This window comes from Rosa rugosa, chromosome 1 (assembly GCF_958449725.1).
Source record: "Rosa rugosa chromosome 1, drRosRugo1.1, whole genome shotgun sequence".
Classification (NCBI taxonomy): Eukaryota; Viridiplantae; Streptophyta; class Magnoliopsida; order Rosales; family Rosaceae; genus Rosa; species Rosa rugosa.
Genome location: NC_084820.1, coordinates 70777711 through 70803228, shown reverse-complemented (window position 1 = coordinate 70803228; position 25518 = coordinate 70777711). Strand labels below are relative to the sequence as shown.

Below are 25518 nucleotides of genomic sequence, written 5' to 3'. Positions count from 1 at the left end.
ACCAACTCAATATTCACATGTTCATGTTTCCTACCCACATGAAGAAAGCTAGATGCTTTTCTTTTTTTCCTTGGATATATTTTTCTACTACAATCTCTTTAATAGATCATCATCACTTCCATGTTTTTGCACCTTCATGCCTTGCTTTCATTTCATCATTTCTCTATCTTTTCCATATTTTACAAATCACTTTCATACTCCACTTTCATTATTTTTCTTCCACTCATCATTTCACTCTTCTTTTTCTTCCCTATATAAACACCTTCTCCTCTCATTCTAAAACACACATAGACATTCACAACATCAAAACATCTCTAAGATGATCTAAGTTCTCTCTAGAGCAACCTCTCTAAGAGCAACTCCTCTTCTTCTCTTTCTCTTACCGGTGATCACACTCCTAGTCCTAGTCTTCTCAGAAGCCGACTTTCAGTGCCACCAAACCCTCTGTCAACGTACTTCGGTCCTAGTCTCCTCGAGAGCCGATTGTAGTACCACGACCAAACACCGACACCAAGACACACATTCACAACATCAAAACATCTCTAAGATGATCTAAGTTCTCTCTAGAGCAACCTCTCTAAGAGCAACTCCTCTCATTCTCTTTCTCTTACCGGTGATCACACTCCTAGTCCTAGTCTTCTCAGAAGCCGACTTTCAGTGCCACCAAACCCTCTGTCAACGTGCTTCGGTCCTAGTCTCCTCGGGAGCCGACGGTAGTGCCGCGACCACAACGGTTACAGAACCAGCCAAGCAAGGGTAACGCCCTAGCAACCCAGCCAAGCTAAAGTCACGCTTTAGCAAGATCTCAATACTTCCCGGTGATTTCGCTCTGCTCAATCTGCAATATTGAGTATCGACTTGTGAACAAGAAGAAACTTCAGCAAAGTCCTCACCACGAGGCACAAAGAATCCCACGACGAGGTTGGTGCTCTCCTCGTCTACAATCGCTTGATAGAAGTCAGGTCAAGGGACACCCCTTACGAACGCACCCGAACGGTGCTGGCACGCCCGCGCAAGAAAAGAGACTGTTGACCAGCTGCAGCAAAATTGGAGCCAAACAAGACCTCTTCAGTCAAGACGGGGAACTTTGACTTTGAGGTCTGGGGGGCAATGTTTGAACCCAAAATAACATTTTTTCCCGATAAGGGGGACTCGAAGAAATCCGGGCCAATATCCGTGGCCCAAGCATATATTTTCGATAATTTCGGAATATATTATTTATATGCTAAATAGGGCCTACTTGGAGATCAAGTAATCTTAAGGCAAATCGTGATCTTATTGATTTACTAGTAATTATCGAGAGATTTGATAATTAATGGTGGTTTACTTGGCTACGAAGACGGAGTATATTTGGCAGAGGATATTGCATCAAGGTTAGAGGTATGGTGGACGTGCAACAGTTTGGTCAGAAGCATGCAATCACCTTGCTTCAATCATCAAGGATGTAATCTTGTTATGCATGTATAATTATCCATTCATGGTTCAATCAAGGTTAGAGGCATGATAGACGTACAAACGGTCAAAAGCCATGCATGGCTCATTACGTGGGGCTACACTTTTATATGCATAATTAAAGACTGTTGAAGGGAGTGGTCGCGAAGATACCTCGCGAAGTCGCGAAGAGATATATATGCAATTAAGGTGGGCCATCAACCAATCAATGCTTTCCCATGCAAATAGTCGGTACATGGAAGGATGCAATTATCCTTAATTGCAACAAACAAGGGATACATGATTGCATGCCGCGAGCTACGTAGTGCTCGCGAAGGTAATATCCAAGAGTCAATCTTTGAGGCAATTACGTTGCCCGGAAGAAGATCGCATTCAAGATATTGGTTCCAGAGGCAATTAACTTTGCCTACATTCTAGCGGCGACAGAGGAGAATAATTATTAATTATTGCTTACGATAATATCAAGACTATTAAGAGTTTTGATTTGATTCAAGGCCAATAACTGTGGCCTAAAATATAGTATTTCATTCCTCTTTGGAAAGTGAATCTACAGCAAGCAGCCTATATAGAGGCTAAAGACGATACAGAAAAAGACCTCTCTCAAATCAATCAATCCTAGCGATTACAAAGCCTCCCCCGGAGCAAACCTTCAACCTCGTTGAAACCCGGTGACCGTGCGCCAGTCCTAGTCTCTCCAAGAGCCGACTGTCAGCATCACCAGATCAACCCAGCGACCGTACTTCCAGTCCCAGTCTCTCCAAGAGCCGACTGCCAGTACCACTGCCACCGATACTACCAGCGAAGCAAGGGTAACGCCCTCGCAACCCAGCGAAGCTAAAGTCACGCTTTAGCACAAGCCCGTGCTTTCTCCTAAACTTCCCAGTGATTGCTCTGCTTAGTCTAATACTAAGTATTGATTCAGTGACGCGAAGAGATCACACCCAAAGTCCTTATCCGTAAGGCAAGAAGTCCTTTCCCGGAAGGCTAGAGAAGAACCTTGTGGCGAGGTTGGTGCTCTCCTCGTCCACGACGCTTGAAGAAGAAGTCAGGTCAAGGGACATCCCCCGACGACTGCACCCCACGGTGCTGGCACGCCTGCGCACACGCTCAAAAGAGACAGTTTGCAAGCCAACTGGTTTTTGCGTCAAACAGATGTATCAAAAATTCAAAACAAGGGAGATCGATAGAGCTTCATACCTTGTTTCGATCGATAACCTCCATCGAAACACTAGAGTAGTGTGAGGCTGTGAGCTGTTGTGGGAGACTGGGAATACACTTGACTTTTACATATAATTTTTTTCTTCTTTGGGCTGAAGGTAGAGATATATATATACTTAAGGGTTTTTGGCCCAAAATATTGTCTAGGCTTGAGCCCATATAGCTTTCTACTTCCTTCCGCTCCTGTATATAAGGGAGCACGAATTTACATGAGGAGGACGTCTCGGAGCACATTGAATACGCCTAAAGAGCGGAGACGACTCATCCATCTTTCCCCTTCTTTTCCCTTTCCATTATTTTTATGTTTTTCCTATGTTTTATCTAGTTATATTTTGCTAAACCTTTTTCTAGGGTTAGGATGATGCCTTAGCATGATTGTTTATGTATTTTGATGATTATTGATGGATTTATAGTTTCTTTATGATGAATGCTTAATCACTATTTGAATTGATGTTTTATGTTTAAGTTCTTTGACTGATCACCTTAGGGCTTTGCATTTAGTAATTGGAAGACAAGTTTGAAGTAGAGATGCAATATAATTTGGATTAGCTTCTTGTGATTAAGTGTGGCAAATTACATTATTACTTGAGAAAGACTAATGGTTTGCTTGATTATCTTGTTTTCTAGAACGTAATCAATCCTTGCATGTTAAATTTATACCTGAGAAGGATAGACTGCATAGCTAGGGTATAAGATCTTTACCCGAGAGGGAGAGCATGATACACTTAAGGAAAACTATGGTCTAGAGTACCTGAGAAGGAATTAGACACGGGAATTATCATCTAGAGAAACAAAAGAATCTATTAATTGTATTGAAACATAAATAGGATTGTTAGTGGTTAATTCTGATACCCTAGGTTCCATCATATTTGGGTTTCAACTTTATTTCGTTTGCTTGTTTGTTTTACATTATTTCTTTATTCGAAAATCTAAAAACAATATCTTCTTTACCTTGATTAATTGTTTATTTGGTGTTTGGATTAATTGAGTTAGGATTTAAATTAATTATCAATCCTCAGTTTGAACGACATCGTACTTGCACACTATACTAACGACGATTCGTGCGCTTGCGAGTTTTAATTAAAATTTCACAACATAAATTTCTTTTAAAAAATTTTGGTGATTAAAACCTCACATACGGCCTATTAAAATGTTTCATTATGGAAGGACCTAAACTGTAATTTTGCAATGAAAATTAAGAGTGAGTTGTGTACGTTATAACAAGTCTCTCTAGTGCTATTTGTTTTCTAAAAGCAATATACACCTCCAAATTTAGTCATATTTTTACCCATTAGCAAACATAGAACCCACCATTAGCTCATCTTCCCCCAGCTACAATATCAGCCAAAGGCCTCACTGTAAAATATGAATAATTTCCATGAGAAATGTTACACTAATAGTCTAATAATGAAGAAATACAGTAATGAAAAAATGCTTGCTAGACGTACATTCCCCAAGTTGACCCAAACAAATACTCGTCATTATTATTTTGACCCAAAAATAATATGGGATTGGGTGTTGGCACTCGTTTTTTACATTCCCATTAAAAATTACTCACGGAGGGGTGTCTTTTTGTAAAAATTAGGGTGCCAATTTTAAATCCCAATAATATTGTCATAAATTCGAACACGTTCACAACTTTGACCACAAAAAGAACATGACGTACTAAGAAAGTGAATATGCACCCTCAACAGCACTGCTAATATCAACATGTTTTTAATCATTTTTGTTTTGTTGGTCTGAATCAAAATGTACGTTCTTAATTCATTCTTTGTTTTTTTTTTTTTGGACAAGAATCAAATGTAATACGTACTAATCATAGTATTTCATATATATGGTGAACGTACAGTTGCTTTATCCATCAGAGCCTCCACACCAATCCCATCTCAATGAGCTCAAAACCAGTAGCTCCATTCGCTGAGTAGTTCTAGCCTCAAATACATATTTGCTATAGAGCACCACTTTGGTTTTCTACCCTAATAAAGAGCCAAAGTATCACCTTAATGTCGGGGGAGGAAGACTTGCAAAGTAGTACGTGGTTATGTTGAGAATAATGTCACAAGGATCGTTAAAGAGTGAAATGTAATCACTAATTAATTAGAGTCGGTTTTTTTATCAGTACCCTCGATCATTTCTTATGTGTATTTCTGAAAATTATTAAGAGAACATTAATTATGTTCCATTAATTTTTCAAGTTGATGAAGGCAAATGTAAAACGTTTTAGGCTCTCTACCAATTAAGTTAGATGAACAATGATGTGTATAGTTTCTTTTTGATTTCGGAGGTTGATTTTGTCTCCCCTCCCTTGTATTCTTTTTTAGTTCAATAAAATTTGGAACTAAGAAGGCTACTTGCCTTTGCTTAGTTCTCCAGTTTCAACCAAAAAAAAAAAAAGTTAGATGAACAATGATGTGATCCGTCGGGATCAATAGCTAGTTCTGAAGTAACAATGCAGCTATTGGCTTTGTCATCAGAGACAGCTTTGGATGTCCTGTTATTGCTTGTGCTAAACGAATTGGGAAAGCTAATGTCCCTCTGACAGAAGTTGCTCTCCGGGAAAGCCTCCTAAAAGCTCAAGAGCTTAACTACACCAACCTGTTGATTGAAGGGGATTCCCAACTGGTCATTCACTGTGTTATTGGGAAGACCAACACTCCTTGGCATCTACAGTCTATCATCCAGGACATCAAACAGCTAGCATCCAACTTCAATTCAGTCGTTTTCACGCACACTTTACGGGAAGCTAATTTTGTGGCAAATGCCCTTGCCTCCATAGGCCATGGATCGGACGAGCTCATTTCTTGGACCAGTCACTTTCCCTCGAGTGTTAATTCAGCTATTAGCTTTGATCTGTTTGGCGCAGGATGCTCTAGAGGAGCCTCCCTTTAGCTTGTTTTGTTAGTCTTTTCGTATCAAAAAAAAAAAAAAAAAAAAAAATAGCTAGTTCTGAAGTTCAAGATGAATAGATGATGCTTTTAGGATTTAAAGATAAAGACACGTGCTATTTGCATGGAGAATAATAATAAGGGGATGTGGCATGGGTATATAATTTGATGGGTTTTTGTCCATTTACCCCATTTCTAGAGATTTTTTTCCCACTAACCCCATTGAGTTTTTTTAATTCTCTCTTACCCAATACACTCTAAGGGAGTCTTCCCTAATACCCCATTAAGATTTTTTTTTTGTTTTTAATTTTTTTTTAATACCATTTTACCCTTCACCCCTTATTTACTTAGAGAGAGAGAGAGAGAGAGAGAGAGAGAATAGAAGAGAGAGAAACTATAGGAAACTTCGCCGGAGCCCGTCATCGGCCGCCGGAATCCGGTCACCGGCCACCGGATTCCGGCCAACTTTCGCCGGATTCCGGTCACCGGTCGCCGGATTCCGGCCAACTTTCGCCGGAATCCGGTCACCGGCTGCCGCCCACCGGAATTTGTTGAAAATCTCATCGGAAAGTTTTTTTGCCCCCAATAGACATCTATTGCCCCCTAATAGAGGGGCAATAGACGTCTATTGCCCCAATAGTCTATTGCCCCCTAATAAACGTCTATTGGGGGCCAATAGACGACTATCAGCCATGTATTGCCCCCCAATAGACGTCTATTGCCCCCCAATAGAACTTTCATTTGCCGGAATGAAAATTAATCTTCCTAAAATTAGACAAATAAAACTTTAATTAACGAAAAAAAAAAAAGAGATTACATCAATTTAAAACATCTATTGCCCCGCAATAGACGTCTATTGCCCCCCAATAGTCGTCTATTGCCCCCAATAGAACTTTCAATCTCCGAAATGGGAACTAACCTCCTTAAATTTAGACAAATAAAACTTTGATTAAAGAAAAAAAAAAAAAAAAGATTACATCAATTCAAAACGTCTATTGCCCCAATAGACGTCTATTAAAGCGTCTATTGGGGCAATAGACGTCTATTGGCCTCCCCCCTCCCAAAAAAAATATGGATATTAATACTCGATTTTTATGCTGTACACTCAATTATTTTTCTGTTTTTCTAAAAAAAAATGATTTTTTTGTTTAAATATCAAACCTGAAATATTTGAAAAAAAAAAAAAAAATTAATCAGGGCACCCAGATAATGCTCTGGGCACCCATCTCTTCCCACATGGCAGTCACCGGCGGAGAACCTCTTCTGCACAACTGAGTTCAGCTCCCTAATCCTCCTTCCCTTCTCTCCGAGCACGTTTTGAGTTCGAGTAGCCCTGATTATGATCTCAGTGCGCATCGGCGTAACCCTAACCTCAGCGCCGGAGTAGTCGTCCTCGGTGAGCTCCCTTATCAGAAGTTCGTTGAGCTCGGCGAAGAAAACACCGTCAGCGATGAACTGAGAAACACAGAAACAAAATTCAGATGAAAACTTTTGGATCGGTTTTTCTTATTGTGGAGGAAGGAATAGGGAGGAGAGAAGGGATTTACCTCTCGCTTCTTGCTCATCTAGGTCGCCATTTTTGAGATTGGAAAGCTGCAGATACGAGATCTGAAAATGTGGTGGCAGGAGCTCTGCAAACCCTAGCTTTGCTTTGGTAGCACCACGTTTGGCGGCACCTGCTTCTTCCTCAAGAACGACGGCAACCGGACCGAGCTAGGCTCAGGCTACATCGGGAAAGCTGGGGCCGGATTCGTGCCATGGATTTCCAGCATTTCCTCCACCGTCGACGGAACGGAGGCGATATGAGAGAGAGAGAAAGAGAGAGAGAGCGACTTTTGGCGTGCTGGAGAGAGAGAGAGAGAGAGAGTTCCGGCGAGAGAGAGAGAGAGAGTTCCGGCGAGAGAGAAGAGAGAGAGAGAGAGAGGAGAGAGAGCGGGGGGAGAGATAAGAGATGAGTGGCATAAATTGTAATATATTATGTAGGATGAGGGTAAACTTGTCTTTTTATGTTAAATTGGGTAGTTGGGAATAAAAATCTGTTGCTGGGGTAAGTAGGATAATTTTGTTCAATTTTGGGGCTTTGGGTCAAGGACCCTAATTTGATTCTTTTCTTCTTCTTTTTTTGGTCTAATTCCACATTTGAATGGAACCAGTTCTAAGTCTGGTCTAATTAGACTCGTGCTATTCGCTCAGAATATATTACTTAGCTTCAATTCCACGCACACGTACACTTTGAATGCTAGCTTAAATATATTCCTTAGTAGCTAGCTTCGCTTCAATTATCCATCCTCTGATAATATCCTTCTCAAAATCAAGTTCATTCATGTGCGTACAGCAGCTCGATCTCAGTCACCCTCTGTTCTCCTCTGGTCGCTATTAACTACATCCAACGCACAATGGTAATTGCTTGTTTTGATTCATGATTTTGTATACGCTAATCAATCCATACGTGTAATTTAATTTATTAATTAGAGTGGAATATGCATGTTAACTACGACAGAATCCTGAGAAATCCAAGAAAACCGTTGTTTCGGTCGGACCGTTTGGATCATTGACAGAGCGAGGAAATCCCTTTGATGATGGAATACACTCAGCAGTGAAAGGTTTGGCGATAGCTTATTTGGAAGGGGAAATAATTAGCAACATCAGGTTTGAATATGACGACGACGGAATCTCAGTTTGGTCAGACAAGCATGGTGAAGGAAAGACCGTTATGGAACTCTTTTCAGGGCTCATGTTTAGAAAAGAAAGCGTACGTACTTAGTCCACACACTCGTATATCAATTAATTTACCGATTCCTAAACAGTAATTAATTGACTGAGCGGTAGAATCGAATTACTGATCCATGCAGATTATATTCAATTATCCAGACGAATTTTTAACTGCAGTTCATGGACGGTATACTGAAGACTTGTTCGGGAGCGGTGCCGTCACCTCACTTACTTTTAAGACCAACAGAAATACTTACGGACCCTTTGGTTGGACGTCTCAAAATCACAAACTGGTGAAACACTCCAGCTGTTTCTCAATTCATGTGCCTGGAAATAAGATTGTTGGCTTTCATGGCAGATCAAAGAGTAAGTGGTCGGGTGGTATTTATTCAATAGGAGCCTACGTAAAGCCTTATCATCAACAAATTGATTACCCTCAAAACCAGAAACATTACACAGTTAAAGATATTCAAGTTAGCAGAAACACGGGAAACCACAACGGAGATTTCCATCTGGGCGACACGTATAACTATTACATCGAAGAAGCACGCATCGGGTCCAAATTATCTCAATCAAGCAAAAGCTGTCAATCCAAATAAAGTAAGGTTAAAGAAGGATCGGTTAGGTCTTGGGATGGCGCCTTCTAGCTAGAGAGACCCTCTCTTGGTGCATCCTGGCAAACAACAACATGATCCAAGTAATTAAAGTTACTCTCTTCGACCCAAAAGAATAGGCTTAGATTAACACACACACACACACATTATAGTATATTGTAATGACTTAATAGTTGAGCCTCATGAATTGTCTGGTATTTTAAAGGTTGAAGATAATCAGTAGTAAGAAAAATTTGGAATAGAACTAGAAACTTGTTTTGATTGATGGTAATTATCTAAGGGAGTTACATTCGCACTCCTATAAGTAGCCCGCCCGAGCAATGCTGCGGTCTGTGTTTTATTTTTCTGTATTTTATACGCAATTGAGTAGTAATTACAATTTAAGAAATTTTAGCTGAAAATTATTTTTTTTACATATTTTTGACTTTGTCAAGGGGAACCCAAAGACATCCTAGGCCCAAGATATATAAACCCCTTCGGCGCATGTGAAATGCTCCAATTATGCATTGCAGTACAGTGCCTGGTCACTTTGACAGCTTCGAGGTTCGAACCTAGGTTGGGGAGCACACCCAACTAGGCAAGAATCATTAGGTCACTTGCAGTGGTTAATTTTTTTACATATTATAAGAGCTGGTATCGTTTTGGTAAAACAACTCTTACGTCCCCGCAACAACATTAGAATAATTCAGATATACAGAGTAACTGCTTGCATTCTCAATCTCGATGAGCTCAATACTATTCGTTGAATAGTTCTAGCCTCAAATACATATTTCCTATAGAGCACCACTTTGGGTTTTCTACCCTAATAAAGAGCCAAAGTATCACCTTAATGTCGGGGGAGGAAGAATTGCAAAGTATGGTTATGCTGATAATAATGTATCAAGGGTACTGATGAAAAAACCGACTCTAATTAATTAGTGATCGGTACATTTCACTCTTTAAGAATCCTTGATACATTATTCTCAGCATAACCATACTTTTTTTTTTTTGAAAGGCAGCATAACCATACTTTGCAATTCTTAAAGAGTGAAATGTACTCACTAATTAATTAGAGTCGGTTTTTTCATCAGTACCCTTGATTATTTCTTACGTGTATTTCTGAAAATTAATAAGAGAACATAAATTATGTTCCATTAATTTCTCAAGTTGATGAAGGCAGATTTAAAACGTTTTAGGCTCTCTACCAACTAAGTACAGTGATGTGATACGTCAGGATCAGTAGCTAGTTCTGAAGTTCAAGATGAATAGATGATGCTAGTAGGATTTAAAGATAAAGACACGTGCTATTTGCATGGAGAATAATAATAAGGGGATGTGGATATATAATTTGATTCTTTTCTTCTTCTTTTTTGGTCTAAATATTCCAAACTTAGAACTGGTTCCATTTGCTCAGAATATATTGCTTAGCCTCAATCCCACGCACAAGTACAGTTTGAATGCTAGCTCAAATATATTCCTTAGTAGCTAGCTTAGCTTCAATTATCCATCCTCTGATAATATCCTTCTCAAATTTAAGTTCATTCATGTACGTACAGCAGCTTGATCTCACTCGCCCTCTGTTCTCCTTTGGTCGACGCTATTAACTACCTCCAACGTACAATGGTAATTACTTGTTTTGATTCATGATTTTGTATACGCTAATCAATCCGTGTAATTTAATTTATTAATTAGAGTGGAATATGCATGTTAACTCTGCGACAGAATCCTGAAGAATCCAAGAAAACCGTCGTTTCAGTCGGACCGTTTGGATCATCGACGTTGGGAGGAAAACCCTTTAATGATGGAATACACTCAGCAGTGAAAGGTTTGGCGATAGAATATTTGGAAGGGAACACAATTGTTAACGTCCGGTTTGAATATGACGACGGCGGAATCTCAGTTTGGTCAGACAAGCATGGTGAAGTAAAGATCACTTTGGATCTCTTGTCAGGGCTCTCCGAAGTGCTCTCCGGCAAAAACAAAGTCAGAAGAGAAATAGACAAAGTCAGAAGAGAAACAGTACGTACTTAGCCCACACACTCGTATATCAATTAATTTACCGATTTCTAAACAGTAATTAATTGACTGAGCGGTAGAATTTAATTACTGATCCATGCAGATTAGATTCAATTATCCAGACGAATTTTTAACTGCAGTTCATGGACGGTATTGTGACAACTTGTTGGGTGCCGTATGCGTCGTCAACTCACTTACTTTTAAGACCAATAGAAATACTTACGGACCCTTTGGTTGGACGTCTCAAAATGAAAAACTGATCAACTTATTCCCTTGTTTCTCAATTCATATGCCTGGAAGTGAGATTGTTGGCTTTCATGGCAGATCAGGCCGGAGTAAGTGGTTGGGTGGTATTTATTCAATAGGAGCCTATGTAAAGCCTTATCATCAACAAATTGAATATGCTCCGTCAAAAGCTCTGGTAATATTTTGTTGATCAAAATGTTCTAATCATTTTTGGATTCTTGGTGTACGAGTCAAAATATTCTTCATTCTCCGTTATTATATATTATTATTATTATTTTTTGACAAGAATCAAATGTTCTAACATATAGTATTAATTATAGCATTTCGTAATTCGTATATATGATGAACGTGCAGATCCTTTATCCATCAGAACCTCCACGTATACCTGAATTTCTTTCTCAAACCAAGCTCAATAAAGATGACAGACCTCAAAACCATAAACATTATGCAGTTTCAAATATTCAAGTTAGCAGAAATGAGGGAGATCACAACGGAGCTTTCCATTTGGGCGACATATTTGCAAACTGTTATGTCAACCAAACAAGAGTCTTCAATCCAGATAAAGTAGGGCTAGATAAAGATCTCGGTTACGCCTTGAGATGACACCTTCTAGCAGCTAGAGAGACTCTCCCTTGGTGCATCCTGGCAAACAACAAGATGATCCAAGTTATTAAATTCTACTCTTTTCGACCCAAAAAAAAAAAAAATTAGAAAATATGGTGTCCCTTAATGCGGACCCTATATATATAAAAGTGCTACAAGAATAAACAATGCAATGAAACTCTTGATGTAAACCCTTGAGGAGTAGTGGTGGTTCTCTATTGAGAACTATTTATCTCCATAGTATTGTAATCTTTTTCAAGATTAATAAAGTTATCATATTTTGATAAATAAAAAAATAATGCAATGAAACTGTCGGAGAACAAACAAATTTTTTTTATCACCAGACTTCTTTTTTTCTTGAAAAAAAATAATCTAAATTTCCGAGACTTGGTTCTTCATATCATTTACAACTGTTAGATGATGACAATGCAATGAACTTTTTCATCATTCAGCCTCCATGGAAGATAAAAGATCTTATATATTTGAAGAACTTTAAAAAAAGGTAAGGTGTTGATATTTTGTTTCATCAAATAAATCATTATCTTAACAAAGAATTATAGATATTCAAACATAAACAAAGAACGCTTTTTGGATTATATATATAACTATATATCACACACACACAACACGTAAAAGATGTGCATCTGGTTTCATTATTAATTAAGGGCTAAATACTAGTTAGTACCCTGTGGTTTAGGTCCAAAATCAATTCAGTCCCTGGACTTCTAATTTCATCAAAAACACCCCTGCACTTTCAATTTTGATCTAATAGGTCCAATTCGTTAATATTCTTTCAAATAGTTGGATTATTTGTGGAAAAACTATTTATTTTTAATAGTAGGACTCACTCCTAAATTGACAATGCAGACCACCTTGACACCACATCATAAAATATAGGCCATATATGATCCACATTAACAAGTTAAATAACTCAATTGTCGGAAAACTAACAAATTGGACCTATTAGATCAAAATTGAAAGTGCAGGGGTGTTTTTGATGAAATTAGAAGTTCAGGGACTGAATTGATTTTGGACCTAAACCACAGGATAGTAATTTGTATTTAGCCCATTAATTAATATTGAAAAATATTATGGTAGCAATCTTCTAATCAAAAGAAGATTAATTTTGACTAGGTACTTTGAGCATGATGACGGAGAGAGGCTCGATCGAGATTAGAGAAGAGGAAGAGGGTGTTATAGCAGCAAACCGAACTGTGAAAGGGAAGGGGAATCTGGAAGAGAAAGTGCTCTCCAATATTGAAGCCAAGTTTAGAAATCCATCATCGACTCACACTTGTATTTTCAGAATTTCTGACCGTATGAAGAAGGTTAATGAAACGGAGTTCGTTCCAAGATTAGTTTCAATCGGACCACTCCACCATTGCAAGAAGAGCCTTCAAGCCATGGAAGCAATTAAGTATTTGTACTTGCACAACCTCCTTCAAAAAGCCAGTTGCCGGACCAACTTGAAACACATGGTCGAAATAGTTACAAGTATGGAAGAATATTGTCGCGATTGCTATGATGAAAATCTGGATCTCAGTAGCGAAGCATTTGTGGAAATGATGGTTATTGTCTTATTGATGGTTGCTTTATTATTGAATTCTATCGCGGAATGGCAGGAGAGTTTTTCACCATGGAAAATATGCTTCTGCATGCAATCGAAGGCCCAGACTTCCCTCGGTCAGTAGCTGCATCTGACTTGCTTCTACTAGAAAACCAGCTGCCTTGGGGAGTTGTTGAATGTTTATTCGAACTCACAAAGGAACCCAATCAAGAACGTTCTTGCAACTATCTGACAGAGCTTTGTGGTAGAGTGTGGAGGGATCCGGTTGAGACTGTAGTTTGTGGTAGACCGCTTGGGATTGTAGAGGAGAAATCGAGAAGCCGACATCTACTTGACACTTGGCGACTCTTCTCATCTGGACCAGACCACATATGTGAAGTTTATTCATGGTTCTCGCTCCCTTCTTCTGCAACGGAGCTTTTGCAAATTGGAGTGAAATTCAGAAGAAGACGGAGTGATGAAAATATCCTTATCGTAACCTTCGTGAACGGAGTAATGAAGATTTCACCGATATTTGGGAAACCTTTCCATCTACTGAGAAACCTCGTCTCCATGGAAGAGTGCGATTCGACGGGTCCCCATCAGTATAAGATTACCTCTTATTGCAGGATCATGAATGATCTTATTAAGTCAACCAAAGATGTGGAGCTTCTCATTGAAAAAGGCATTCTTCCGAGGGTCGGCATCAATAATGAGGAGTTGGCTGGTTTCTTTAATGACATTTGCAACAATACTGTCACAACCTCCTCTTATTCTGCGTCATTTGTTGAAATTTCCAGAAGTGTGTGGCTGTATTATAAGAGGCATTGGGTATGGAGATGGATAGCATGGATCAAGCATGACTATTTGCACAATCCATCATCAATATGGTCGGTTTCTAATGCAGTGGTTCTTGTTATAATTCTCACTGCCATACGGACTATATATTCAGTTCTCTCTTACTACAAGTCGACCTAGACGCCAATAGGTAACGATTTTCGACTTGATTTCTCTTTTTTTTTTTTTTTTATGATTTCTGCAATCCAAATATGCAAATAGTCCCAAGACATTAGCGAAATCTATAAGATGAAGCGGATGATAAATCCCTTCCATAAAGACCAGCAATGAAGGTGGGCAAAGAATCCCACCATACAGGATGGATTTGTAACTTCAATATTTGATTTTTGTAAGTTTGTTAAATTAGCATTTTGTTTATTGTTATTAGGATGGAGGAGCAAGATGATCTCTATGTTATCCAGCATGATTTTCTTGGAAAGTTGGCTATATATTTACCACGCTAAACTAGATCCGATAGAGCACAAGAAAAGAGTGATAATAGAAATACGTGAAGTTAAAGATGTTTAGAATGCAACATCATTACCAACATTTATGTCAAAGATGTTATACTCCGAAGAATGTTTGGAACTAAATGATATTCATTCTATTGATTACAACTTAGATAGAAGAATGTTCTTATCTAATACAAACAAAAGTACAAGTAGAAGATAAAGAAGTCATTGTGTCAAAGACTCCTTAGGAGAAACAACACGTATTGAAGAGTAATCACAATTGGATAAGGATGAAGTGATCACCGCTCTTTTCCTGCTAGAAATAATATTAAATTTGGTGGGCAAAGAATCCCACCATCCAGGATGGATTTGTAACTTCAATATTTGATTTTTGTAAGTTTGTTAAATCATCATTTTGTTTATTGATTATTAAGATGGATCTGTAAATTCAATATTTGATTTTTATAAGTCTGTTAAATTATCATTTTGTTTATTAATTATTACGATGGATAGGCAAGATGATTTCTATGTTATCCAGCATGATTTGCTTAGAGAGTTGGCTATTTACCACGCTAAACTAGATCCAATAGAGCACCAGAAAAGAGTGATAATAGAAATACGTGAAGTTAAAGATGTTTAGAATGCAACATCATTACCAACATTTATGTCAAAGATGTTATACTCCTAAAAATGTTTGGAACTGAATGATTTGCTTAGAGAGTTGGCTATATATTTACCACGTAAACTAAATCTGATAGAGCATAAGAAAAGAGTGATAATAAGAATAAGTGAAGTTAAAGATGTTTAGAATGCAACATTTGGTAAATCATCGTCACTAATGATTATGGTGAAGTTCAATATTATGTGACAAATATAAACAAATAAAATTTATATAACCAAGCAGCATGCATTGGTTTAGAAGTCAAGCATTCGACCGGGTTATTATTCCGGTATTTTAGTTCCTATACTGAATTGTGATTGATTCGGTGCTTCATTTGTCTCCAAAGTTCAAAGGGAAATTATGAAATGGACCCCTGAATTTTCACTTTTCTGTCATTCGTTTTTTACCATATTTATATTTTTGCAATTTCATTAACTTTGCATATGGATCTTAATTGTTAAAGCTAGGCCAACTAGACTATTAGGATGATCTTCACAGAGTTATGGGAATTGGTGTTGTGAGTTGTGGTATGAATTCTTAAGAATATTGTATAACCATCTCTATGCCAAAGGGAACGGTTTAAGTATTTTGGATAACCAGTCAAAAAAAAAAAAAAAAACTTCATCCACTCATGTCCAATCCAATCCAATTAAAGATAGTTTGGTTATGTCGGTTTATGTATAATATTAACAAGATGTTTATGAAAATTTCATCGTAAAATTTTAATCTCAATAATAAATTTTTTGTTAAATAAAGTAATAACAATATATGAGTTCAAAATCCAAAACCTATATTCATAAATCAAAATCTAAAATAGATTCAAAATGATTCACTTATTTGATGGCTTTGCTATCATTATGGTAGTATTTAAGGCTACAGAATGAGAGATTAAGAGATTGAGAGATGTAATGTGAGAGGATCAAAGGAATTGTAGCGATTATATACTAGGGTTTACGTCTTTAGGCCTTGGATTCAATATGGTAGTATATCATTGGAGCAGGGCTGCACATAGATAGGGTTAACAGTCTCTATGACAAAGTGAGTTGATAGGAGCATTTTAAAGTGGTATTTTAATAGTTAATTCCTCACATTTTGCTTAGTTAATTCCTTAACGAATCGATTTTTAACTCAATTTCTATTTTCTTAGGTACATTGGAGTAAATGATGGTGAAATGAGCATTAGGTCCACACTTACCTATAAATGGTGGAGAAAAATGGAAATGTACTAAAATGTCAATTTTACACATTTTCCTACTCCGGCTAGGAAAAACCAAGCCAAGCAAGGAAGAAGGAGCGGCCGCCGGACCAAATGAACTTCAAATGAGCTGAAACTTTCCAGATCCATTCTACACATCCTAAGGATCGTTTCTTATGAAGAGTGCCAGAGCTAGAATTGAGCGGAAGGCCTTCAAACGGTCAGCCCAATTTCCTGCAGAAGCAAAACTGGAAAACTGGACCTGTAAGAGGTCCAGCAGCATTTTCGGCCCAACCACATGGAATAAAAATCTGAAATTTTACCAGGGTGATCTACACTCATAATGGAACATTTTTTATGAAGAGGTCATAGTGAAATTGGGAATGCTTGTTGGAGAAATAATTGAAGGAATAAAGGGGCAGAAACTGATCTAAAAACAGCTCAACACCACATGTTCAAGTTTCCTACCCACATGAAGAAAGCTAGATGCTTTTCTCTTTTTCCTTGGATATATTTTTCTGCTCCAATAGATCATCATCACTTCCATACTTCTACACCTTCATGCCTTGCTTTCATTTCATCATTACTCCATCTTTTCCATATTTTACAAACCACTTTCATTATTTTTCTTCCATTTATCATTTCACTCTTCTTTTTCTTCCCTATATAAACACCTTCTCCTCTCACTCTAAAGACAATTCCTTCATCCATTTCATCTTCTTTGTCTCTCCATTTCCATTCCATTTTTCTCTCCATTCTCTAGTTGCAAAATTCTGCGTTTTCAAGTAAGAAGAAGAAGAAGAAGAAGGAGCCGGGAATATCATATCCTCCATCGTCCACCTTGAAGGCTTGCTTCCAAGATTCAAGATTTCAACGTTTCAAGCACTCCATCTCCATCTCCAACTCACGGTGTAATTCATTCTTTTTTCTTATTTAATTTCGTAGGAATTTGTTTCTAGTTAACAATAACATTAAGGGCAAAGTTTAAGCCTAATTTCTATGTTTGAATAAAAATTGTGATTTCTTTATGTTGATTTTTATGTTGCTTATGTGAGATTGCTTAATTGATTTTGGATTATGGAAAACTTTTATATGTATGTGTTCTTTGATGGCCAACTTAGGATATATGCATGTAATTGGTGCTAGATTTAAGTAGTAAAGGCTTTGGACAAAAGTCGAAATCAATTAAGGAGGATTGCAAATAGATGAACTTTTTCATACTAGGTTGTGCACTTTGGTTGACATCCTTTCTTTGTTCTTCATGCATTGAATGTGTTCTTGATTAGCTAGTTTTCTAGACTATGATTGCATGTTCAATAGGTTTAATTTAGGTGCTTTCACTTAGATTAAATATTCAAGGAAAGTAAAATATGGGAAATCATTTGCTTCGAATGTTTCACATGGTCAACTTATTGCTCATGACATAGATAATCAACTTTAGGAATTGTAATTGGATTTCATTCATATGATTGTAGTTTTGATCTTTGTTTCTTGTGTTCCACCCTTGTATATGTGTTTTTACACTTTCTTTATTTCATTTAATTTTAATTCCAATTCTATAATCTCAAAACCCCCCTTTTTATATTAACTTGTATATATTTTTATTCTTTATTTTATTTTTGTACATAATACTTTTTACTTTATTATTTTAATTCTTTATTTGTTTTTTTTTGACAATGACAGGTGTACCCTCAATCCCCGGAATAGAACGATCCCTATTTGCTTATACTACTAACGATGTTTTCAGGGTTAAATTATGCGCTTGCTTTGAGCGTATCAATTTTTGGCGCCGTTGCCGGGGAAGCGCATTTATCAATTTTTGGCGCCGTTGCCGGGGATTGAAAAATCACTTGTTTTTGTTTATAATTGTTGTATATAAACTGTTTGATACTTAGTTTAAATTAACTAGGTTGTTTTTTTTTTATTGTTGAATACGAGTTTAATTGTGAGTTGTAAATTAAAGAAGGAATAGGTGAAGTCGTGTTTATTAATATTGGCCTAAACCCCTTATTGGTACCTAGTTCAGGTCCCTTAAGGTTGAGGGCGGCCTTTATTAACATTCATTGAACTGTCTAACACACTTAGGACCTTTTACATCCTAGTAAGAATATCCTATGTGAGATGGTGTCTAGGAAGGGGACAACGTTCATGACGGGTTTTTGAATCCAGAAGTGCTTATAAATGGGCTTAGCTCATGCCAAAATGGATTTTTCCTCTCGTGTTCACCCTCCCCTACCTGGCCATTTCAGTAAGGTTGCCCAACGGATGTAGGAGGGACTTTGTGTCTAGACGACTATACTTGGGCCGCACGTCCACTTGATTTACCGCTTGGAATTAGATTTGATATCAATAATGTTTATAACAAAAGAAATACTTGTGCATACTCTTTACGTGTAAATTATTTTGTTGTTTCACACTTTATACTTGTAAAAATACTTTTTACGTTTTATACTCACTTGTGTACTTAACTTGTGTCTTATGTACAAAATACTTGTTAATTATACTTGTAGTTTGTAATTCATAGTTACTTGTTTATTTTTTTTGTATTTCTTTGTTAATATTAAGTTACTAACTTTATTTAATGTAGGTACCGTCTGGCTGCAAGACGTAAACTACAAGCGCTGCTTGGGAGGCAACCCAATTCAGAATATAATCAGATTTGCTTTCTCTTCCCCTTTTACTCCTCCATTTTCTTTTTGTTTTAGTAGTTATTTTCGTAAATTTCATCCCTATATGCTTACTTATTTCATTGCATGCTTTTAATTGATTACATTGAGGATAATGCAATATTTAAGTGTGGGGGAAGGGATTTATATTTTTGTCTTTCATTTTGAATCCTATAAATATTTTTGTCTTTCATTTTGAGTCCTATAAATATTTTTGAGTCCTATATTTTAAAAAAAAATAATAAAAAAAATAAAAATAAATAAAATAATAATAATAAAAAAAAAAATTTGCATTCATTCAGTCTTATTAAATTCAGCTATTTACAAAAAAAAAAAATAAAAATAAATAAATAAATAAATAATAATAATAATAATAATAATAATAATAATACTCTATACTAAGCCATGTCTGCATCTCTGTAGGAGTTGAGGCTGAGCTCAAGGGAAATGTGAGAGCCACCGCCATAACCGCTACCTCTCTCGGAAGTAGTCTTCATGATGCCCAAGATGTCCTCACCATGCATGGGGAACAATGGAAGGGTTTCAATCTCCTGGTGATCTCCTCCTCGTTGTTGCAGGGATGTTTGTCCTCCTGTTGTGCCAAAAGAGTTGTACTGGTATTAGTGTTGAAGTGTGAGGAAGAATATGAAACAAAATTTAAATCAAGAAATCCTTCATTACCAGTAGAATCGGTGGAACCAAAGTTGAGATTAATGGATCTACCATCATCGGTAGAACTAGTGGACCCAAAATTGATGTCAATGGATCCACCAGCTGGCCCAAAATTGATGTCGATGGATCCACCAGCACCAGTAGAACCAGCTGGCCCAAAATTGAGATCAATGGATCCACCAGTACCAGGAGAACTAGTTCCCATGGGCACTTGAGCAGCCTGATTGCACCTCTTCATCTGCTTCTCTCGAGCCCTGACATTCTGGAACCAAAAATAAATGTTCTTGCCCTCAACATGTCCATACTGGTTCAGCTGGAGACAGATCTCGTGAATATGCTCTGTAGTTGGGCACGTAACTCCCTTGTCGTAGTAAAGATCCTTGAGGATCCTTATTTGATCTGGAGTAGGAACCCACCTGGCACGGCTTCGCCAGAAATCTGTGTTGGCACTACTCCCGGCTGCTTGGTTGTTTCCTCCATCCTCGATTTGTTGCTGGGTTTGTAGCTCCATCAGTTGCAGAGTTCGTGGTTCCATGGTGATGGGTTGAGGGGATGTGAAGATCGAAGAGTAAAGTTGTCGAGTGTTTGAAGGAGTTGTTGTTAAAGGGATTAAGGATGATGATGGTGTGTTGGAGATCTGAAAGTTCAGAGGAAAGATGGGATTGAATCAACTAGATGGGAGAGAAGATCAGAAGAGAAGGATTGAATCGAAGAAGAAATATTTTGAGTTTTGAAAGAAGAGGAAAGCTGAAGAGTTGGGAGAGAGGGGCTGGAACTCAGGAGAGATTTTCGTTCCTTTGGAGTGAACAGTTGCGCCCTCAGAATGCACCTATTTATAGAGCGAGGTGAGCAGATCTCCACCGTTGGATGGACGATTCCTGTGATTCATTCTACGCGTTGGATTAAAGTCGCCCTGAAACCCGGAAAAGTTGTTGGCGCGTGGAGAGCGTGTAAGGGGACCGAAGGAATCTCGAGGCGCTGTGGCAGACAGCTGTAGCCGAAAGCAGATTTGACTGCCGTAAATCACGGAAGGGATAAGCCGTGACACAAGTGGGCCGTACTTGGGCCTGTCTCGGATCAAGGCATCACTGTAGCTGTGGGTGGAGGCCTGATGGGCCGAGTTTCAGAAACAGTTTTGGACATGATGGGCCGAGTTTCTGAAACAGTTTTGGATGAGTTGGGCTGGGTTTCTGCAACAGTCTTGGATGTTTTGTGCCGAATTGTTGAAACAGTTGAAACAGTTGGTTTAAATAAAAGGATTGGTATGGATAATAACGTGAGCAGCCGTGCTCGAGTGGTTGAGTGTAAAGTTCGTGTACAAGAGGTCTGAGGTTCGAACCTCGCCTCTCGTTTATTTTTATTATGTTCGTTTATGACATAATAAGTATAAAATTTGTACACAATATATTAAGCACAGCTTGTGCTCCAGTGGTTGGGGACAAAGGTTTCGTGGAGCAGGTTAAGGTTTCGAACCTTGCCTCCCCCGTTTTTTTTTATTTATGTCACTCCATCAGAACCCTCCTCCGAAGGCTGAAACCAGCAAGAAGGCTGCCACTCGCCCGCATACCGCTCCTCCAAAGGAGTAAATGGAGGTACAAGTCTAGGCTGAAAGACTTTAAACATTAAGCGCTGCATGGGAGGCAACCCATTTCAACCGTAGCTTTGGAGGAGCCATCAACGCAGATTTGCTCTCTTAAACTCTATCTCCTCTATTACTATTTTCTGATTGTATCTTTGTTATTTGCGTTTTTAGTTTTTGTTTTTAGGTTTTCTTGAGTTAATCATTCCATTCACATGATAATTGTTCATTGCATGCTCTAACTTGTTTAACATTGAGGACAATGTATGATTTAAGTGTGGGGGGAAGGATTAATGCTTGTAGTTAGTTTTTGTCATAAAAAGAAAACAAAACAAAAAAAATCGAAAAATGTCAGAAATATAAAAAATTTCGTTGCTTTTGTTTTTGTTTTGAGTCTTAGGATGCCTTTCAACTGTCTGGGATGATTCTATATCTCTGAAATCATGACTAAAAGAGGATCACAACATTGAGATGATTTTAAACATGGTATTCTTTGGTTAATTGAGATATATGAAAAATGTGTGCCTTGTAGTGGATATGGATTGCATGACCTTGGTACAGAATATGAGCATGTTAAGATGAGTTGTGATTCATAAAGCCATGTGAGATAATTGAACCATGTCCCTTTTTCTTGGAGTGAAATGAAAAATATATTCTTAATTTCTTGGCGATGTTTTGATGATCTCATTATTCTTTCATCTTGATTGACTGCTTGCCATAGATTAAGTTTAATGGACTAGAGAATGCTAGAATTCGCTCTTGTGCTTGTTGAGACGTGATATCAATACATGGCCCTGATTCTGGAAGGGATAGAGGTTCTCTAGGAATTACCACCATTGCCAAATAAACTTGTGTCCCCATTTGTGCCCGTCGTGGGACCCCCCTAGATAAGCCCATTTGAGCCTACATTAAGCCTTTTCGTTCATCACCCTTAAAATCCTTAACCATGAAGCTTAGTATAGTTACAACCCTACCCTTTGTTCTAAGGACTTAGTGGAGCTATCTTTTGAGACATACTACATGGGTTTGGTGCTAAGGATGAAGATTGAGAAGAGGTGAAAGTTCAAGTGTGGGGATAGACTTGTCCATAAAGAAAAAGATATGTTGAAGCCGTGAAAAATGAAAAGAAAAGAGAAAAATTGTGTACGGCTAAAAAGAAAAAAAGAAAAAAAAAATATATGTTTATGGACTTTCATCCCCCATACTTAGTGATTTTGGAGTTTGCTTTGAATTGAAGGCCCACTACAGAAAAATTTGGCCTTTGTCCATTTCACTAGAGTTCAAGGGAAGTTTATATTGAAGATTGGGCCCAACATGAAGACATTTGGCCCTCTTATATTACCTCTATGGGGAAGTGACGTTTTTGCAATGCCTTGGTGAAATATTTCGAGATCTCTACATCTGCATGAGCTCTGCTAGGTTTTTATGATACTTTGACATTCCATACCTTTCATTTCTGAAAACTTTGAGCCTTAGCCCCATTACAACCCTTTGAGAAGACCTTCTTGATCCTTAAGATGGGACAGCCTTTGATGTGGAAATGAGTTACAAGAGTTGAACCTATGGCTTGGGTCCATTCGTGCAAGTAGTTGATATCCTTCATGAGATCTTTTGAAAAAAATTATATTCACAAAGTGCTTTTCGTTTCTTATATATGTGAGCTATTTGACTGCCTTAAAATATGTTCTCTCACATATAAATGAGTGATTATAAGCTTTTAAGCATTGCCTTGATCTGAGAGAAGAAAGAGTGGATATACCTTGTGAGGATATGAATCATACTTGTCTGAAGCATGCTAAGCTAAACCCCAATCATCATTATTACAACCAAGTCCTACTTGTGTATGTGTGGATCATATGTTTTAATTAACTCTCGAATGCTTAACATTGATTCTTGATTGAGTGCTAATCTTGGTGTTGTGAAAGTATGAGATTTCTGAGACAATATGTTAAAGGGCAATAGAGGTCTTTGTGATGTCAACATCTTGGTCTTTGTCTTTGAATTTACTCTTTTATGTGTGACATTTTTTTTTTTTTTTCTTTCTTTGTGTTTTGCTTTGTGTTTTACGTTTTTGGTTTCTTTGAGTCTTTGTGTTTTTGTTTCCATACTTAGTCATTTTTTTTTCGTTGGTTTCTTTGTTTTGTGTCATAGTCTTTTTGGTTTGTTAGTTTTTGATTTTGCTAAGGGACTAGCAAAAGCTAAGTGTGGGGGAATTTGATAGGAGCATTTTAAAGTGGTATTTTAATAGTTAATTCCTCACATTTTGCTTAGTTAATTCCTTAACGAATCGATTTTTAACTCAATTTCTATTTTCTTAGGTACATTGGAGTAAATGATGGTGAAATGAGCATTAGGTCCACACTTACCTATAAATGGTGGAGAAAAATGGAAATGTACTAAAATGTCAATTTTACACATTTTCCTACTCCGGCTAGGAAAAACCAAGCCAAGCAAGGAAGAAGGAGCGGCCGCCGGACCAAATGAACTTCAAATGAGCTGAAACTTTCCAGATCCATTCTACACATCCTAAGGATCGTTTCTTATGAAGAGTGCCAGAGCTAGAATTGAGCGGAATGCCTTCAAACGGTCAGCCCAATTTCCTGCAGAAGCAAAACTGGAAAACTGGACCTGTAAGAGGTCCAGCAGCATTTTCGGCCCAACCACATGGAATAAAAATCTGAAATTTTACCAGGGTGATCTACACTCATAATGGAACATTTTTTATGAAGAGGTCATAGTGAAATTGGGAATGCTTGTTGGAGAAATAATTGAAGGAATAAAGGGGCAGAAACTGATCTAAAAACAGCTCAACACCACATGTTCAAGTTTCCTACCCACATGAAGAAAGCTAGATGCTTTTCTCTTTTTCCTTGGATATATTTTTCTGCTCCAATAGATCATCATCACTTCCATACTTCTACACCTTCATGCCTTGCTTTCATTTCATCATTACTCCATCTTTTCCATATTTTACAAACCACTTTCATTATTTTTCTTCCATTTATCATTTCACTCTTCTTTTTCTTCCCTATATAAACACCTTCTCCTCTCACTCTAAAGACAATTCCTTCATCCATTTCATCTTCTTTGTCTCTCCATTTCCATTCCATTTTTCTCTCCATTCTCTAGTTGCAAAATTCTGCGTTTTCAAGTAAGAAGAAGAAGAAGAAGAAGGAGCCGGGAATATCATATCCTCCATCGTCCACCTTGAAGGCTTGCTTCCAAGATTCAAGATTTCAACGTTTCAAGCACTCCATCTCCATCTCCAACTCACGGTGTAATTCATTCTTTTTTCTTATTTAATTTCGTAGGAATTTGTTTCTAGTTAACAATAACATTAAGGGCAAAGTTTAAGCCTAATTTCTATGTTTGAATAAAAATTGTGATTTCTTTATGTTGATTTTTATGTTGCTTATGTGAGATTGCTTAATTGATTTTGGATTATGGAAAACTTTTATATGTATGTGTTCTTTGATGGCCAACTTAGGATATATGCATGTAATTGGTGCTAGATTTAAGTAGTAAAGGCTTTGGACAAAAGTCGAAATCAATTAAGGAGGATTGCAAATAGATGAACTTTTTCATACTAGGTTGTGCACTTTGGTTGACATCCTTTCTTTGTTCTTCATGCATTGAATGTGTTCTTGATTAGCTAGTTTTCTAGACTATGATTGCATGTTCAATAGGTTTAATTTAGGTGCTTTCACTTAGATTAAATATTCAAGGAAAGTAAAATATGGGAAATCATTTGCTTCGAATGTTTCACATGGTCAACTTATTGCTCATGACATAGATAATCAACTTTAGGAATTGTAATTGGATTTCATTCATATGATTGTAGTTTTGATCTTTGTTTCTTGTGTTCCACCCTTGTATATGTGTTTTTACACTTTCTTTATTTCATTTAATTTTAATTCCAATTCTATAATCTCAAAACCCCCCTTTTTATATTAACTTGTATATATTTTTATTCTTTATTTTATTTTTGTACATAATACTTTTTACTTTATTATTTTAATTCTTTATTTGTTTTTTTTTGACAATGACAGGTGTACCCTCAATCCCCGGAATAGAACGATCCCTATTTGCTTATACTACTAACGATGTTTTCAGGGTTAAATTATGCGCTTGCTTTGAGCGTATCAATTTTTGGCGCCGTTGCCGGGGAAGCGCATTTATCAATTT

The 25518-nt window shown here is 37.4% G+C and overlaps 2 protein-coding genes across 2 annotated transcripts; both read left to right on the top strand.

Annotated features, from left to right (window-relative positions):
• The first annotated feature begins 7800 nt into the window (after window positions 1-7800).
• LOC133734330 (jacalin-related lectin 3-like) lies at window positions 7801-12007 on the top strand. Its single transcript, XM_062161961.1, has 6 exons — window positions 7801-7954; window positions 8056-8307; window positions 8408-8857; window positions 10583-10879; window positions 10980-11297; window positions 11477-12007. The coding sequence occupies exons 1-6, from the start codon at window positions 7952-7954 to the stop codon at window positions 11723-11725; spliced, it is 1569 nt and encodes a 522-aa protein (XP_062017945.1). The 5' UTR covers window positions 7801-7951; the 3' UTR covers window positions 11726-12007.
• A 1333-nt stretch (window positions 12008-13340) lies between these two features.
• LOC133734320 (putative UPF0481 protein At3g02645) lies at window positions 13341-14249 on the top strand. Its single transcript, XM_062161952.1, has one exon. It carries the CDS (start codon window positions 13341-13343, stop codon window positions 14247-14249), a length of 909 nt encoding a protein of 302 aa, XP_062017936.1.
• The last annotated feature ends 11269 nt before the right edge of the window (window positions 14250-25518 follow it).

Coding starts and splice junctions, on each gene's coding strand:
- LOC133734320 (XM_062161952.1), top strand. CDS start 13,341: ATGGCAGGAGAGTTTTTCACCATGGAAAATATGCTTCTGCATGCAATC.
- LOC133734330 (XM_062161961.1), top strand. Junction 8,308..8,407: donor TCATGTTTAGAAAAGAAAGC/GTACGTACTTAG, acceptor TGATCCATGCAG/ATTATATTCAATTATCCAGA. Junction 8,858..10,582: donor AATCAAGCAAAAGCTGTCAA/TCCAAATAAAGT, acceptor ACTCTGCGACAG/AATCCTGAAGAATCCAAGAA.